Source organism: Osmia bicornis, chromosome 2 (assembly GCF_907164935.1).
Source record: "Osmia bicornis bicornis chromosome 2, iOsmBic2.1, whole genome shotgun sequence".
In the NCBI taxonomy this organism is placed as follows: domain Eukaryota; kingdom Metazoa; phylum Arthropoda; class Insecta; order Hymenoptera; family Megachilidae; genus Osmia; species Osmia bicornis.
This window is the reverse complement of record NC_060217.1, coordinates 8,813,345-8,828,730: the sequence shown is the minus strand read 5'-3', so window position 1 is coordinate 8,828,730 and position 15,386 is coordinate 8,813,345. Positions and strand designations below refer to the sequence as shown.

General features: G+C 36.6%; 4 protein-coding genes across 9 annotated transcripts in view; 1 reads left to right on the top strand and 3 right to left on the bottom strand.

Moving 5' to 3' along the window:
* Nucleotides 1-359: 359 nt before the first annotated feature.
* LOC114882986 (chromatin-remodeling complex ATPase chain Iswi) lies at nt 360-4,251 on the bottom strand. Its single transcript, XM_029200248.2, has one exon. The coding sequence runs from the start codon at nt 3,976-3,978 to the stop codon at nt 946-948; it is 3,033 nt and encodes a 1,010-aa protein (XP_029056081.1). The 5' UTR covers nt 3,979-4,251; the 3' UTR covers nt 360-945.
* Nucleotides 4,252-4,525: 274 nt separating this feature from the next.
* LOC114883039 lies at nt 4,526-6,352 on the top strand. The gene is made up of 5 exons (XM_029200360.2): nt 4,526-4,916; nt 5,069-5,327; nt 5,396-5,619; nt 5,697-6,044; nt 6,127-6,352. The coding sequence occupies exons 1-5, from the start codon at nt 4,661-4,663 to the stop codon at nt 6,276-6,278; spliced, it is 1,239 nt and encodes a 412-aa protein (XP_029056193.2). The 5' UTR covers nt 4,526-4,660; the 3' UTR covers nt 6,279-6,352.
* LOC114883038 (N-acetylglucosamine-1-phosphotransferase subunits alpha/beta) lies at nt 5,542-9,674 on the bottom strand. Of its 2 annotated transcripts, none has more exons than XM_029200359.2 (7): nt 9,463-9,674; nt 8,955-9,376; nt 8,664-8,875; nt 7,786-8,560; nt 7,543-7,714; nt 7,297-7,484; nt 5,542-5,610 (listed from the first exon to the last, which is right to left on the bottom strand). In XM_029200359.2, the coding sequence occupies exons 1-7, from the start codon at nt 9,613-9,615 to the stop codon at nt 5,586-5,588; spliced, it is 1,947 nt and encodes a 648-aa protein (XP_029056192.2). In that variant the 5' UTR covers nt 9,616-9,674; the 3' UTR covers nt 5,542-5,585. The 2 variants fall into 2 exon arrangements, with proteins under 2 accessions (XP_029056192.2, XP_029056191.2); XM_029200358.2 differs by lacking the exon at nt 5,542-5,610 and adding an exon at nt 6,408-7,235.
* A 202-nt stretch (nt 9,675-9,876) lies between these two features.
* Nucleotides 9,877-15,386, bottom strand: part of LOC114883055 (putative fatty acyl-CoA reductase CG5065) — a 34,524-nt gene continuing 29,014 nt past the window's right edge. For 4 of the 5 annotated variants that reach the window (XM_046290152.1, XM_046290153.1, XM_046290155.1 and 1 more), the window contains exons 2-8: nt 13,894-14,159; nt 13,070-13,380; nt 12,645-12,892; nt 12,384-12,567; nt 11,728-11,913; nt 11,399-11,659; nt 9,877-11,328 (exon numbers count right to left, since the gene is read on the bottom strand). In XM_046290152.1, coding sequence (XP_046146108.1) covers nt 11,250-11,328; nt 11,399-11,659; nt 11,728-11,913; nt 12,384-12,567; nt 12,645-12,892; nt 13,070-13,380; nt 13,894-14,127 — 1,503 coding nt within the window. In that variant the 5' untranslated portion in view covers nt 14,128-14,159 and the 3' untranslated portion in view covers nt 9,877-11,249. The remainder of the gene's footprint in view (nt 11,329-11,398; nt 11,660-11,727; nt 11,914-12,383; nt 12,568-12,644; nt 12,893-13,069; nt 13,381-13,893; nt 14,160-15,386) is intronic. The other variant, XM_046290156.1, reaches the window with a different exon arrangement.

Sequence of the window (15,386 nt, the reverse complement as noted above, 5' to 3'; positions counted from 1 at the left end):
TGAAATGTAAAATCTATTATACTTATCGTCATTGTAATTTGTGCATGTTTTGTTGTTACGATTAATTTAATTTTTTTTTAATCGATCAAGCAATATACCTTTGCTATTCAATATATATATGTATGTATAATTACGACATATTATTAACGATTGCTCATTAAGATTCAACTTAGAAACAGGTGTCCCGATTTATATTTCTCCTCCTTCATTACTGAAGATTCTAAAATAAATATATGAAATAGGTATGAAGAAAAATAGATTCACCTTGTTCGAAGGATCGTTGATTTCGTGTTCCTGGGATCCCCGGGTTGCGTAACGAGGTGTATTCGGTTAAACATTGTCAGATATTTTTCACCTGATGCGGCACATGATATTTTTATTCGTAAAACGAATTACAATGCCATTAAAATGCTATTAAATAAATAAAAATCGTTCATGTAATATTACAGTACATGTTTCTCGGAGAGAATGAAATCAAGGTACATACGTGTTTCATTTGTGTGCACTAAATAGATGATTGCTGTCGGCTAGCGTGTTACGTTTCAGTGATAACTGTCTGGGAAAAATCTTAATTGATCTTTTTACCAAGAAGCATTGCTTCGATGTATTCGTGGCGACCAGTTAAAAAACTCTATACGTATAAATATATATATGTATAAAAGAAAAAGAGTTATCCTTTGATGTTATATTCAAAAATATGTGTTTTTATATTTCTTGACACGAATGAGTAAATACCCGGCGTTAATAAATTTCATTTTTTCGCTTGTCGAATTCAACTATCGTCCTCCGAGAATGAAATAATCACACTGAATACGTGGGCCACGAGGTATGAGAACAAGGACGACGCGACGTACGAATGATCGTTGGAAGAATGAAGAATGGAAAAAAAGATGTTTGTGATGTCTGAAGACACAAAGAGAAACGTTCTTCCGGAGGAACCGATTCTTATTTCTTCTTTTTCCTTGGCTTATCTTGCGGCGCAGGCAGGTTCTCTTGTTTCCGTTTGGACGCGGGTTTCGCGCCGATACTTCCACCCTTCTTTCTCCTCTCCTGCCTCTCCCGTTCCTCTAGCTCCTGATTCTCCCGTTCGATCAGGGTGATCAGGGTGTTGCATCGTCGTTGCAATTCCAGGGCCGTGCGCGACTTGACGAACCAGTCGAAACGGAATTGGGGCGCCGATCTGACCGTGGCGCGTAGTTCCTCGTAGACGTTCTCCTTGTCGAAACCGAGCTTGTGCAGCATGCATACAAGGAAACGATCCTCTTCCTCGGTATAATTCTTACCCTTGTTGGTACCGTACGCTATCCTTAGTTGATGGAACGGGGCACGGTATCTGGCCATCTTAGCATCCAGTGCTTTCTTTATACCGGCCCGTCTTTGTATCTTCGCTTCGCCCCGTTCGATTTGGGCCATCACCCTGTCGATGTCTTGAAGCTCGTGGCAACGCTCCCAGAATACGGCCGAGTATTCCATCACTTCCTCCGGTGTCTTTCCTTCTACTTCCTTCGCGATATTCTCGATATCGTCTCGGCCATATTTCTCGTTCGCCTTGATAAACTGATTGAAGTCCCTCTTCGTCCAATTCGTGAAACCTTGAGTAAGAAGCTTCTCCTTCTCCGCGACCTCTTCGTCGGTCAACGGTTGAGCCTCGTCTATCTTACGTTGCTCTTCTTTCTGAATTCTAGCCGCGTCAGAACCAAGCTCAGGATTCTTTGGGACCTTGTATCCTACAGTCTGACGGAAGTAGTAGATCTCTTGGTCGAGCAACTCGAATAGTCGTGGCGGGAAGAACTGGAAGTCTTGAACGATAGGTTGTTTGGGAGGCCTGGGTGCTTTCGGAGCTTTTGGTTCTGATACTCTGAGAGCTTCACGGAAATAAGCATCGACAGCGTAATTGGCTTTGCGTTCACGTTTGGGAGGTTCTATCCAGTTACCTAGCCCGAGGATCTTCTGTTTTTCACGATAGTCCTCGCCCTCGAATTGGTACACGGAATCAGTCGGGGCGTCTACCGTGAAGTTACGCAGAGAAGATTCACCTAAGCTTTCTAGCTTCTGTTTCATCTCCTCCGTTTTTGCTTCACCCTTTTGTAGAATAGTGTCAATGTCTTCGTCAGTGATCGCACTATCCTTCGATGCGAATACTTCGTTCGCACCGTGTCTGATCATGTTCAACATTTCATCTTTGTTTAACGCTGTTTGCTTCGCGTCGACTAATCGGCCTTGTTGAATAACTAGTTTATCTAAACGCAATTTAACCTCCGCCCGTTCTACGATCTTCTCCTCTACAGTGTTCTCCGTGATAAACCTGAACACCCGTACTTGCTTTTGTTGTCCTATACGATGGGCACGGTCCATCGCCTGCAAATCCATCTGCGGATTCCAATCAGAGTCATAAATAATAACTACATCGGCTGTTGCTAAGTTAATACCTAAACCACCCGCACGGGTAGACAGCATAAAAATAAACTTCTCGCTTTCTGGCGCATTGTATTCGTTGATCTGACGCTGCCTATCTTCGTGTGCCGTATTACCGTCCAAACGGCAATACTGAAAACATCTCCAATGGCAGTAGTCTTCTAATATATCTAACATTCTGGTCATTTGGCTAAATATAAGAACCCTTGATTCTTGTTGCTGTAACTTTGGCAACAATTTGTCTAGGATTACCATTTTCCCGCAATTGTATACAAGATGTTCGTCGGTAGTGTAAGGAGGCCCGGGTTCTGCACCATCGAACAAATATGGATGGTTACAGCACTTGCGTAACTGCATCAAAATGTTCTGAAGTCGCATCTTTTCAATTTTACCAGCACCATTCACTATGTCTATGTCTTTCATTAGTACCTTCGTGTACCATTCCCTTTGCATTTTACTAAGACCGATGTATACCTTGATTTCTTTCTTCGGTTTAAGACCCTTTTCTACTTCGGATTTCAGGCGTCTCAAAAGGAACGGCCTGAGTACAGCGTGTAATCGTTCGACTAACGAGTTATCACCTAAGAAACTGTTAGTATTGAACCAAGAGTCAAAATCATCTGAACTATTAAATACATCTGGTAATAGAAAATTGAGCAAAGACCAAAGTTCGTGTAAATTATTCTGTAAAGGTGTTCCTGTTAATAGAAGACGATTGGCTGTTTTGAATTCCCTCAGTATCTCTGATAATTTTGATTTTTCATTTTTTATCCTATGGGCCTCGTCGATTACCATGTATCTCCAATTGAATTTCTTGAATACCGATTTCTCCTTGATAACCATTTCATAAGATGTTACGCAAACATCCCATTCGCCTGGCATCATAACATCTCTGATGAAAGTGTTTCTAGTCTCTGCATCTCCTATGAGGCAAACTGCTCTAAGAGTGGGACACCATTTTTTGAATTCGTTCATCCAATTAGCCAATGTTGATTTTGGTACAATGACTATGTGCGGACCAGGAATGTTTCTGAAGTGTTTCATATATCCCAACAGCGAAATAGTTTGTAGGGTCTTACCAAGACCCATCTCGTCCGCCAATATACCATTGATACCGTTTTCGTACAAGGATATCATCCAATTTAAACCACGTATTTGATAATCTCGCAACTCACCGGACTTGATGTAATGTGGCGAGGATTCGAAACGCGTAGTAGGTGCTACGCTGGCATTGCTTTCAGCCAATAATTCCTCATCTTCCTCTTGTTCTGTCTTACGATGCCTGTGATCACCGGAATCGGTTTTTATCTGGGGCTCTTGCGGTTGTTTTCTAGGCCTGCCAGCTTTGATCTTTAAAGGACTTCCGGCTTTGTCCTTCTGATTGTTTGTCATAAAATGAGAGAATATTTCAGTCTGTTTTAGTAAATAATCAAAACGTTTACTTCGATCGGTCTCCAGTTTTGTTTCGAAGTCTCCACCACGAGACGACGTGGTTTCCGCCGAGGATCCATTCGAATTGTCTCCAGTATCACCTGTGTCGGCATTTTCGTCTGGTTTCGACATATTCCTTACTTTCAATGTAATCCTTTATAAGCAAAAATAGAAGTTAAATCGATTTAACGTTTACGCGAACTTGTACTCGATTTAAACACAATTAATCTTCTATTACAACCGGTCTCTGTACTGACGTTCATAAACGCACAACATCAATCGCCGCCATCTTGAATTGCGTGATCCCTCCAAAAGCGCGCTACTACCGCCATCTATAAATACCCGCTGCGCCGCAGCAATTCAACAAATATTCAAATGTATTCTAATTCAACACTAACGAAGAAAGCTGTTTGTTTAATAATAAAAATCTTCTTTGACAATAGATAATACAAATATCTAATATAATCTTTCCTACGTTTATTTTAATGATTAAAACGGATAATATCTTGAAATTAAATTAACGATAAAATAGACAATCAAATAATGAGGAAAACGATAAAGAATATTCTATACTTTCTGTAATCAATTGACCAATGATAAGAAATAATATGATATCTACCAGGAATTGATCTCTTTGCATCGATACTGTTTCCTAGACAACGGAGGCCCGCGAAATGGCAACAAATAGCACACTTGACGTGGCGTACTACTGTGCTCAAGTTAATCGCGGTTCTACCTTGTACCACGTAGTATATCTTAAAATCTTCGATTCATTTCGATCGAAAGGAAACTTTTAATTAATTTTCACTTAAAAATGTCTATTGTTGAACAATCGGTTGTAGGACAGGAAATTGTTGTACCACCAAGTTTGCCGGTTATTCTGAAACAATTTTGCAAGGCGGCTATTCGAACGCAACCGTACGATCTATTAAAATGGTCCAGCTCGTATTTTCGAGCGTTGGCCGATGGAGAGGAACCACCGACGAAATTAAGATTAGAATATCCACCACCGTGTACTGCTTCCGGTTTAACTTTTGGCTTTATACGAGTTTTACTCCGTCAATTTGGAGGTACTGATGTTAATCTTTAAATTATGCATCCATTATGAATATATTAACTTCTTATTGATTCGTTCCTTTTTATTACCATAGGATAATGGCTCTTTATCTTAGTTAAATTCAATTGTAAAATTACTTATATAAATTACCATTTCCATTACCAGATTATAATAAATCGTTACCTGTGGAAACGATTCTACGCCGATGGGACTGTTTATGCTTAGACCGACGGGACCTGAACTTAATTATGATGATTGGAAAATTTCGTCGAAAGTGTCAGGTGAAGAAATTCTTGGCAATTGCTGTTGGCCTTTTAGGCTCTAGCCTCTTTGAAACGATGATCATGATCTGCGAATTATTCACTCACGAACCTGAGGGTGGTTCAGCTATGGTTCCCGTCACGTTATTTATGGAGATCTATGGGTAGGGTTTAATTCTAATAATAACGGTTGACAATATTATCAGTATATCTTGTAATTGAAATTTTTCAGTTACTTGGCAGGACTTCGTTGCGACGGTAGCGAAAGGGATTCCTCTGACGAGGATCCGACTGAATTTATCATACGTGACAATGTATCCTCTGCTAGCCAAGAATCCAAATCTTCTGAAGAAAAATCTGTAGATCGTGTTTGTTCAGTCGCTAGTCAGGACACAGAGGCTGATGTGAATTTCGACTTGGAATTAGTGTCTAGAGATGATGTAGATTCTTCGAGAAGTAAATTTAGAAGGATTAACGTTATTAATTTGATATTTATATAATTAATAAGTGAAACATTGTTGTTTGTTTTTCAGCCGATACAATGCCACAATTGATTGATTGTTATACTGGGGAGAAAAACGAGGAAAATAAAACGTCGGAACGGGATACTTCTAATAAAGAAGCATTGAAAGTGAAGAAGAGCAATGAAACTTCTGTCACAGAAGCAGAGTCTAGCAAGAAATCTGAATCGAGCGGGGGAAAGGAGTTGAATAAGGATGAAAATGGATCCGCGAAGAGCGCGTCCAGCTGTAGCACTACGGAAGAGAATACAACTAAAAATCAAAGTGCTCGAAGTACAGGGGATAAATCTGCTAATGAAAGAAGGCGGAAAAAGAAGACTGTAGACTCTAAGTTAGTCAAATATTATCCAAATATTCCTGGTGAGAATATCCACCTATAAGATATTGTAAAAGGTACAATATTATTGAAATTGAAATATGTCTTTCTGTAATGTAATGTCAGGTATTGGACCACGTCTTTCGGCTGAAGAAGTAGCAAGCGTGGCAATATGGATGAGCGAATGCGCAAGAGTACAAGAAGGCATGGTTGGCCCGCGAAACCTTCGTCATATGAATTGTCCACCTTTAGATAGACAAGAAATATCAGAATCATGACGAATCAAAAGATAATTCTAAGCGTCAAAAGTATAACACTAGATTGTTACAATTATTGTTGTATTTAATAAAATATTAATAGAAATGATGTGTATCTTTAATCACCTGAAACATATTTAAAAATAAAGGTTAAATTGAAAAAATTCAGTATATTTCTTATTGATTCATATTTAACATTTCAATAAGTACAAATTTGGTATATCTTAAGTCTTTAAGGATTGTAAATTGTCTGAGAAAGAAGATTGTAACAAAGATTCATCGTTCAACTTACTTGACAATTTATAGATCTTACTATATTTCTTATTATACAGTCTTTTCGTAGAAAAATTTGTCTACATTCTATACTCGAGAGAACGAAAGATAATCAGTAGTTCATTAATATCACAGGAACGTTTTACTTAATTTTCATTATAATAGTTTGTTCAATTCCAATAAATAATATACGAAAAATAATCACGAGTTTACATATGTAAAATATGTAACAAACAATATCATTTGTTAAGATGGTATAAATTTCTAAAAACATCGTCTATATATAAATTTTCTTATATACATACCGGTATTTATAAAATCCTTTAGAAGACAATTTCCCTGTCACGGAAGTTACTGATGCATTCAGCAGATCATTTATATTCAGGTTTGAGAACTTAAACGAGAAGAGTGGGCAATGCCCGTACTCTGAACAATCGTCGTATCTGATGGTAAAACAAGTGATAAAGAGTAGTAACGAGCAGCAAAACGATAAGACACAACAATAAATTTCTAGCTTTCGCCCTGTTAGCCTTCCACTCGAAAAGTTCACGTCGATGAGCGAAAAGATTTCTATATTGTAAAGGCAATTCGAAAGTGCTACGCAATGGGTAAAGAGAGCGATAAAAGTCATTTAACAACGCTCGAACGATTTCGTTCTCAGAACGTCGAAGAGGATCCATGTCATCGTTCAAACATATGAATTTTCTAAAATTTCAATTCAATTTAAATTATATACTTGTTATTAATAAAACTAATTACAACTTACTTTGGATCTCTACGTATCTCATCTAACAGTTGTACTGTCAGAGATACATTGCTGGTCAACATTTCAAATATTTCATTCTTGCCAGCTTTAATGATTTCATGCGGATAAAGCTTTCCTTCGCCAAATCTGGCTTCAATTTTTCTCGATATTGGTTCGCAGTTCGCTATCAATTCCTTGGATACAATTGGCTGTAGAAATTATAGGATGTATACAATTTTATATTATTAAAGAATAATATATACTTACAAGAGATGAATCTAAATATCTTTCTCCTGGTGGTGGATTTGATATTTCTGTAATGCTTAAATGATTTGAACAATTTGTTATTGTGTTTTCAAATTCTACAACTAAACTATAATCAAGAGGTAGTGGATACAGCCTAGACAAAAGTGTTCTGATTTCCCTATCCGACCAAGTCCTGAAAATAGTAACATTATTATTAATTGATTGATACTTTAATATTATAAAATAAGAAATGGAATAACATACCCTGATTTGTCTGTGTCAAATTTATCAAAAATTTCTTCAATTGGAATCCTTCGTTTTTCACTGGTCAGGAAATAGAAATACGAAAAAGCGAATTGCATGTCTTCGGAATTCCTAACTTTATGACTAGACGTTTTCTTAAATTCATGTTCGAATTTCTTTTGCATATCGGTGACGATCCATTTATCTATTAAGTGGGGCATGTGAGCCGGTACTTTTCTACGTTCAAATCCGTATGCTACGTTATATATTCTATTTACATAGAGCAAAGATTCAGCGTAAGTATCGAGTTGTCTTTTATGTTTCCAGTGATCGGAATACTTAGGTTTATTATTTGTTCTTGCGGTACTATTAATTTCTGTTAAAATCAAATCATTATCGTATAAATTATGTCTCATATGTATACGCTTGTCGATGTTAGAACTTGGAAATTTAATTTTATTTATCACTTTCGATAATAACGATTTTTGAGTGGATATAGTTTCATTCAAGTGGTCATTGAAATTTATTTCAATGCCATTTATATCCTTATTGTTTCTAAAGCTATAAGATTTATTTACATTGAGCTTTAAACCCTTCGCTTCCGTCAATGTTTGGTGGGTAAACGTTTCTGTATCATTCCATCCAGAATGTATACTTCTGTTTCCTAATATGTTCAGAAATTTTAATCCATAATTAGTATTTCCTTGAATATCTTGTAGAAACTTATGTGGGTAGTCTCCTTCTTCCTCAAGAGCTTCACTGTCAGTAGGAACTGTTGTGCTATCACAATCTCCCCCTGCAAATAAATTACAAATATTAGTTTAGACATATAATATTATTAGAATTTTATCTTGTTTATATACTTCTGTATCAAAATAAATGTAAACAATGATTGCTACCATCAAATTCGCATAATGTTGTATTACAAGCTGGATCACACGATCCATCACCCACCCAGGCCCAAGGACAAACATCAGAACAATCAGGAACCCACCATGCAAGGTATACTTTTTGGCCACCTACTTGAGTAATGAAATCTTCTGGCCATACTTCAGCTCCTAACATTACATCATCATTAAAATATAAAAACTTATCTGATATCCCAGGAATTCTGCAGAGATAAAAATAAGAACAACAAATTAACCAGAAAGATGTGCTAACTGATAGAAACTAGTTAAGCTGTATGTTACCTATGAATGTGATTTTCAATAGCAGGACTAGAAAATGTAGGAAGATCACTTTTATTTAAAAATATGTCTTCATGAGTAACAAGAGTAAGTCTAGGATTATCCATATCTAACCAACTAGGTATTTGACCATTGGTAACAATATACACATGTCTAACCCATGGTGCATACATTTCCAATGAACGCAGCGAATATCTTAATTCATCCTTATCATTAAATCTAGAAGGAGCTGTATTAACATCCATAATAGGAACATGTTTCTTAAGATTCTTTAAAAACACAGGATCTGAACCATTCACCCATGTATATACAACATCTATAGGGACATGTTGACATAATTTTTGTTGAAAAGAAATCCCTAATATATTATCATTGAAAGAATGAAATATAGCCTCGTATTTTCCTTTACTCCAAGTTATCCATATCTGAAAGAAGATAAATAATACATTCTTAACAATCAAACTAATAAGGTTTGGTATAAAAAATAGAGAAAAGTTACGATCTTCCTAACCTCACCGAAGTGTATGATACCGATGAATATACAGGTAAATGCTATTAATATGACCAGTAACGAATATTTGTATGAAAGCAAATCGTAACATCGACGTTGTAATAATTTACATGTGCTCATTATATTGATGAAAACTTTACATGCGATTAACATCGCTAAGATTACTGCTCGAATGTATACAGCACTGTTTACTGTTTACGTGTCCGGTTGAATTCAACCGGTAAAAATTTATCTACGAATGTGGCGCTGTTTTAATACGCATGCGTTCTTACGAAGGCGCGAATCTTACAATTGTTAAGAAATTGTTCAATTTATTCATTTCATGTTCTTTATTTCTATCTTCATTATACTAATTTTTTAAAAACGAATGTATTTATTTCGTAAAATAAAATGATTATAGAGAGCAGTGGAAATATTACACAAATCAATAAATGAAAAGTTACTTCAGACGGCAGTTTTTACTGACGTCCTTGGAAAAACTATGTTATGTTTGGTATCATTTTAATCATGAGATTGTTACAAACAGTTTGATAAAAACTTCATAAAAAAAGAACCAAAAATAAAAAAGTTTTTATCTTATATTTTGATTGTGTTAGTATTGTCTCACAGGTACCTATACCGCAGTTCACCAGACTCCATAACTGCGACGCGCAGGTAGGAAGATGGTGGGGGAACGCAGCGAGCTCTCCACTAATCGCTTTCCATTTCGTTTGGGAGTATCGCCAATCAGGGCAAAGATGCGTACTGGAGATGCGCGAAGAACGAAAATTGGTCTTTTTGCAGTTATGGACCTGGTGAACTGCGGATACATACACGGGTATTTAAACTTGCTTTTTTCCGTACGCTGCTTCGGCGTTAATACGGTTGAAAATAGAGTTATCATATTATATTCTTCAGTATTGTGCTTCGCGCTAAATACATTGTTATCTAGCGTTGTGTTCTATTAGCTTATAATTATGGTATGATTGAATGTCTTAGAGCGACGTTATTAGGCATACAAATATATATATTTTACATTGCATTTTACTTTGTATTCGTATTCCTTTAATTCATGATTGGTCGTACTATTTCAATTCCTTTTCTCTTTTATTTCAAAACATTATAAAGCATCTTTAATTATGAATCGCAGACAATTTTATTATTCTGGTGATACGTTTTGCATTAAAAATTGGTGACTCTTTAAACACATTTGTTCCCTTAAATATGTTATATTGATTCTCGTTGTTCTAAAAATAATGTTTGCATGGTACACTTAGAAAATTTTTATCGAAAAATTACTCGTAAATACGGTAACGATACATTTTGGAACAAGCCCGTGCTCAAAGCTTTGCTTTTAACGTGGTTACGATGATGTTTTGTTACAAACAGTACAGCCTTAATAGTATAAAATTACATACATATTTCGTTGATAGAAAAAAGTTATTTAATCACTCAAAATAATTCTCTGTCGTTTTCCTATTCTACGTAAAAACGAGAATCTCTTTCGATTCTTTAGGTACGAGGATTTCTTCAGCATTGGATGGCCCCATGAGTGTTATTTTCGTTGAAACTGTGAAATTACTTCACCTTTTTATTATAAGTAAATAAGAGTTTAATTTAAATCTTATAGTCAATAACAGGCAAGTTACGGCAATGTATTTGACTGATATGATCAACATCAGTGGGGATAGTCTGAAGCTATACAAACGAGTTATTAGGACAAAATTGATGATGATTCCTATCTCGGCAGACTTTTATTGTTCTTACTTTAACTTATGTCGAAGAACCATCATTGTGGTACGAAAGGGTCAGTGAGCAATGCGTAATACTATCATCAGCACAGTGAATATGCTGAACACTTGGGTGAATCGACGCAACCAGTACAATCTGAAATAAATAGAATATTCATGAATACGTGTCAACATTTCGTTTTTTCAAATCACCCTGTAATACGCACACATGTAGCCGATTTCGAGCTGTTTTCAGTGTCTCAGGAGTATCCTTCTGAATAAACGTTCTAATTCCCAGAATGTAACTGCGTAAATAAGACTCCCAATTCAAATCTTCCGAGATCACGACAAAATTATTGGAATCCTTCAATGATTTTACTTTCTTCGCTAATTCGTACAAGTTGTCCCTGTGAAAGTGCCACTCGTGCATCGTAAAGTACTCTGACGCCTCAGCAAAGCGTTGCACACGGTTCATGAGTTTCATCATTCTAAAATCAATTAATGAAAATGATATCGTTCCGAGTTGGCAACAATTAGGTAGGTACCGTACACTTACATAGGTTTACCACCTGTTAGCTTTACAAATATGTCTATGAGAAACGCGGGGAATATGTTCAGAGTGAATAATATTAGATTATGAATAAATCTGTTCTGTCTATATGTACAGCATGGATACCACGTGACGTATTGCGATGGCGTCTCTATGGCGTGTTTCTTGATGAGCCCGATCAAGTTACCCCAACTGAAATCGTGAAGATGGAGGAGTTAGTAAGATTACCAATATACAGGGTGTTCGACAACAGGTGGGCAAAATTTTAAGGGGTGATTCTAGGGATCAAGATAAGACGAAAATCAAGAATAACGAAATAGCGTTTGCGCCTTTGTTTTCCAGTAATTAACGTTTAAAAATTCGAGTAAAAAACGCCTGAAACCTGCAATCCGCCCAGCACCGAGCAGCATTCGGCTTCGATTCTTGGTTATGACTGTACTAACCCCTGCTGACCTGACGTTCAGTCGTCGGCGCTGGGCGGATTGCAGGTTTCAGGCGCTTTTGACTCGAATTTTTAAACGTTAATTACTGGAAAACAAAGCCGCAAACGCTTTGATTTTTTTTCTTGATTTTCGTCTTATTTTGATCCCTAGAATCACCCCTTAAAATTTTGCCCACCTGTTGTCGAACACCCCCTACAATAGATTCCCTTTTAATATTACCTTAGAGGTGACGCGCTATTAGTGCAATTATAAACCTTAATTGTATCACGCTTTTGCACCGAGGTATACCATGCAGCGCATATTAACGTATCGATAACGCGGTCCACAGGTATAATGTCACATTTTAATTTCGCGTTGGTGACAATTGATTTGACGTTGCCGTTGCCGACTTCTATGAGCGTAGCTGAAATATTCAATTATATAATATTTACTATGCAAAGTTAACGAAGCAACTAACATTTTTTTTTTTCACGCAAATACCTGTTACTCCAAAAATATTGTCCACCCATCCAGGAAACGGTTCCTTTTCAGCCGCGCCAATTATGCTGGGTCGTACGATCGCGATCGGCAAATCTTTACCTTTTTCCAATATAATTTGTTCAGCCAATTTTTTCGTGAACGTATACGTGTTCGGATGTATCTCTAGAATCTTTTTCTCCAGTATGTTCAGCGTATCCTTGTCTAGATTTTCGCACATATCGATTATCGTGGAAGGCTTCACATTTGTGCTATGATATCATTAATAATACATGAATATTACACGTTACTGCCGCGATACAATGGTACTGATTTTAATAATTTTGAAATTTTCCTTCAATTAACATTAGCATTCAATCACCTTGTACTTTACATTTCCAAGATTTAAAATTAGGAAAAATATAAAATAGAGAAGAATTTATACTTACGGATAGATGACCTCCTCAATATCGTCTCGATTCGAGTTACTGTAAGCTGTGCTAACGTGGATGAAGCTAATCAAATTCTTCATGGATTTGCTCAGTTCTATCATACGATCGGTACCGTTTGTATTCAAATTCACGGCTACTTTGATCGGTTCGTTGAATCTCACCGTGGCCGCGCTGTGAAATATTATGTTCACCCTTTCTGTAAGCATGTTCTTGTCTTCTTGCGATAGACCTAGATCCGGTAGGGCAACGTCTCCCTTGACTGGCTTTAATTTACTTAACAATTTCGATGGTCGAATTTCATCGAACGCCTGGACAAAAAACAGAGATTTTATATAATTAATATATCTCTTATATTTCACGAAAATCTGTTGCTTTAACACGAATCCTTCATATATTTTCAAACCAAATATCTACTGATTTTAATATAAGATTATTGAATGTGCATACAATGATGTCGGCTCTGAAAATGTTCATCGTGTATACTGATTTTATTTGTTAAATGATTCGATGCTGGAGTTAGTTGTTACTTTCGAGAAAATGGTTATTCAACAGTGTGCAGTGATTACGTTCAAACTTTCACATCCTTCCCACGAGTAGATGCTACGCGATCGGCAGCGGGATAATTCTACCGGTTATTTATCGATCCTCTAACGTTCGTGAATTTCTATCGATTAATTAATCCGGTTCGTTGCCTATCTATCGGTAGCAATTTGGAAGAGAAATCGTTTCGCTGGTTTGTTAAAAAAAAATTTGTTTCTCTTTTCACAAGATAATCGATTCGTTAGTAGGAAAAAAGTTAGAAGATCGTGTGATTTACGAACAAAGCTCTCCAGGAAGCTCTTGAATCGTTGCTCGACCGTTTGGTTGCGTTTCGGACGAATCAGGATAAAAATGATGGCCAGACGTGGACAGACTCGAAGCAACTTTTCCACCAGAGCTTTCCCTACGAAACCGGTCGCTCCGGTTATCAGGATCACCGACTCGGCGAAAAACGCATCGATGGACGTTTCGTCGCTTCCTTTTTCGGTGTTCGTTTGTGCATTCGTTGTGCCCATTTCGATGGTTCAAGCAGTAATGGGTCCAATATCTGCAACAAACGAGAATCGATCAATAATTTTATAATATCGTACCAAATCTGACTATATTATATTTAATTAAGTGCCCTGTTAATTTATGATTTTATGATACTGGCTGTCGATGACCCCTCATGGTAATTAACCCGTTCAGTTCATTGAATAATTATGAAGTGTCTATAAAAAAAAAGGAGACGCCCTCCACGAGGATTCTAAAATTAATTTCCTTAGTATAAATAAATAATATGCATGCATACATATGTGTATAAACTCTGCTTCTGATTTTAAATGTGTTGTGTAATCGATATACCATGGTATGTGTACGAAGATTTAATAATTAATCAGCCGATCAATTCAAGCAGCCAGACGAAGGTTCACGGGAAATAGCACAAGATAACCTTGTCCTAGAAGATGGAAGTATCACACCCGGCGAAAAAATGCCATTTTCCTCGTCGTCTAAAGTGAAAAATCCCCTTTTGCTAAACGGATTGCTTGTTACGCGAGAAGTTTACGGGTCTTACGATTTATTGAACGCCACCGATTCTTCGACGATCTATCAATCTTATTTACGCTCGTTTGATTTTGAACAGGGAGAAATGATAATTTTGTGGAGGGATCATTCTTTTAATCGACGCCATTTTTAGTTTTCAAAATGTACACGCAATGCGATGAACTAGGAAAATGAAAAAATCTATTTTATTTATTAGCAATAAAAATTTGCAAAATTTAATCTCATTTTAAAAATTAATATTAACATGATTTGGAGAGTTCGAACACATCTTCTTATCGCGCACGATGCACAAAAGATAATGCTGCTTTTGAGTGATTGATTTTTTTGTTTTCGAGTGGAGGAATTACGAAAAACGAATTGATAATCCCCTGCAACTAGTGCGAGGGGTTATCATTTGTTATCAGCTTTGGTATACTGACCTGACTTACGTTTGAATATATAACATTGATTACGGGTGTGAACAGAAAAAAAAAAAGTTTATTATTGGATTATGTTTGATCCAGCATCCATTGTTTCTACAATTATATCGCTGTTAAAGGGTTAATAATTAACGCGTTGACCGTCACAAGGAAAATGGACGCGTGTAGTATCGACGTGTTAAAATTCTAAATCTACTTTTTCTGTCTGTCTATTTCTCTACTCTACTTTTCTATTTTTCTACTCTACTTTTCTATTTCTCTATTTTCCTAGATAAAAAGACTCTAAAGACATCTACTTTATAGAAACAACT

Excerpts from the sequence above, each read along its gene's own strand:
- LOC114882986 (XM_029200248.2), bottom strand. The coding sequence starts at position 3,978 with ATGTCGAAACCAGACGAAAATGCCGACACAGGTGATACTGGAGACAAT.
- LOC114883039 (XM_029200360.2), top strand. The coding sequence starts at position 4,661 with ATGTCTATTGTTGAACAATCGGTTGTAGGACAGGAAATTGTTGTACCA. Across the intron at positions 4,917-5,068 it reads TTTACTCCGTCAATTTGGAG|ATTATAATAAATCGTTACCT; the intron begins GTACTGATGTTA and ends TTCCATTACCAG. Across the intron at positions 5,328-5,395 it reads TTATTTATGGAGATCTATGG|TTACTTGGCAGGACTTCGTT; the intron begins GTAGGGTTTAAT and ends GAAATTTTTCAG.
- LOC114883038 (XM_029200358.2), bottom strand. The coding sequence starts at position 9,615 with ATGTTAATCGCATGTAAAGTTTTCATCAATATAATGAGCACATGTAAA. Across the intron at positions 7,715-7,785 it reads TTTGACACAGACAAATCAGG|GACTTGGTCGGATAGGGAAA; the intron begins GTATGTTATTCC and ends TACTATTTTCAG. Across the intron at positions 7,485-7,542 it reads GATATTTAGATTCATCTCTT|CCAATTGTATCCAAGGAATT; the intron begins GTAAGTATATAT and ends TAATTTCTACAG.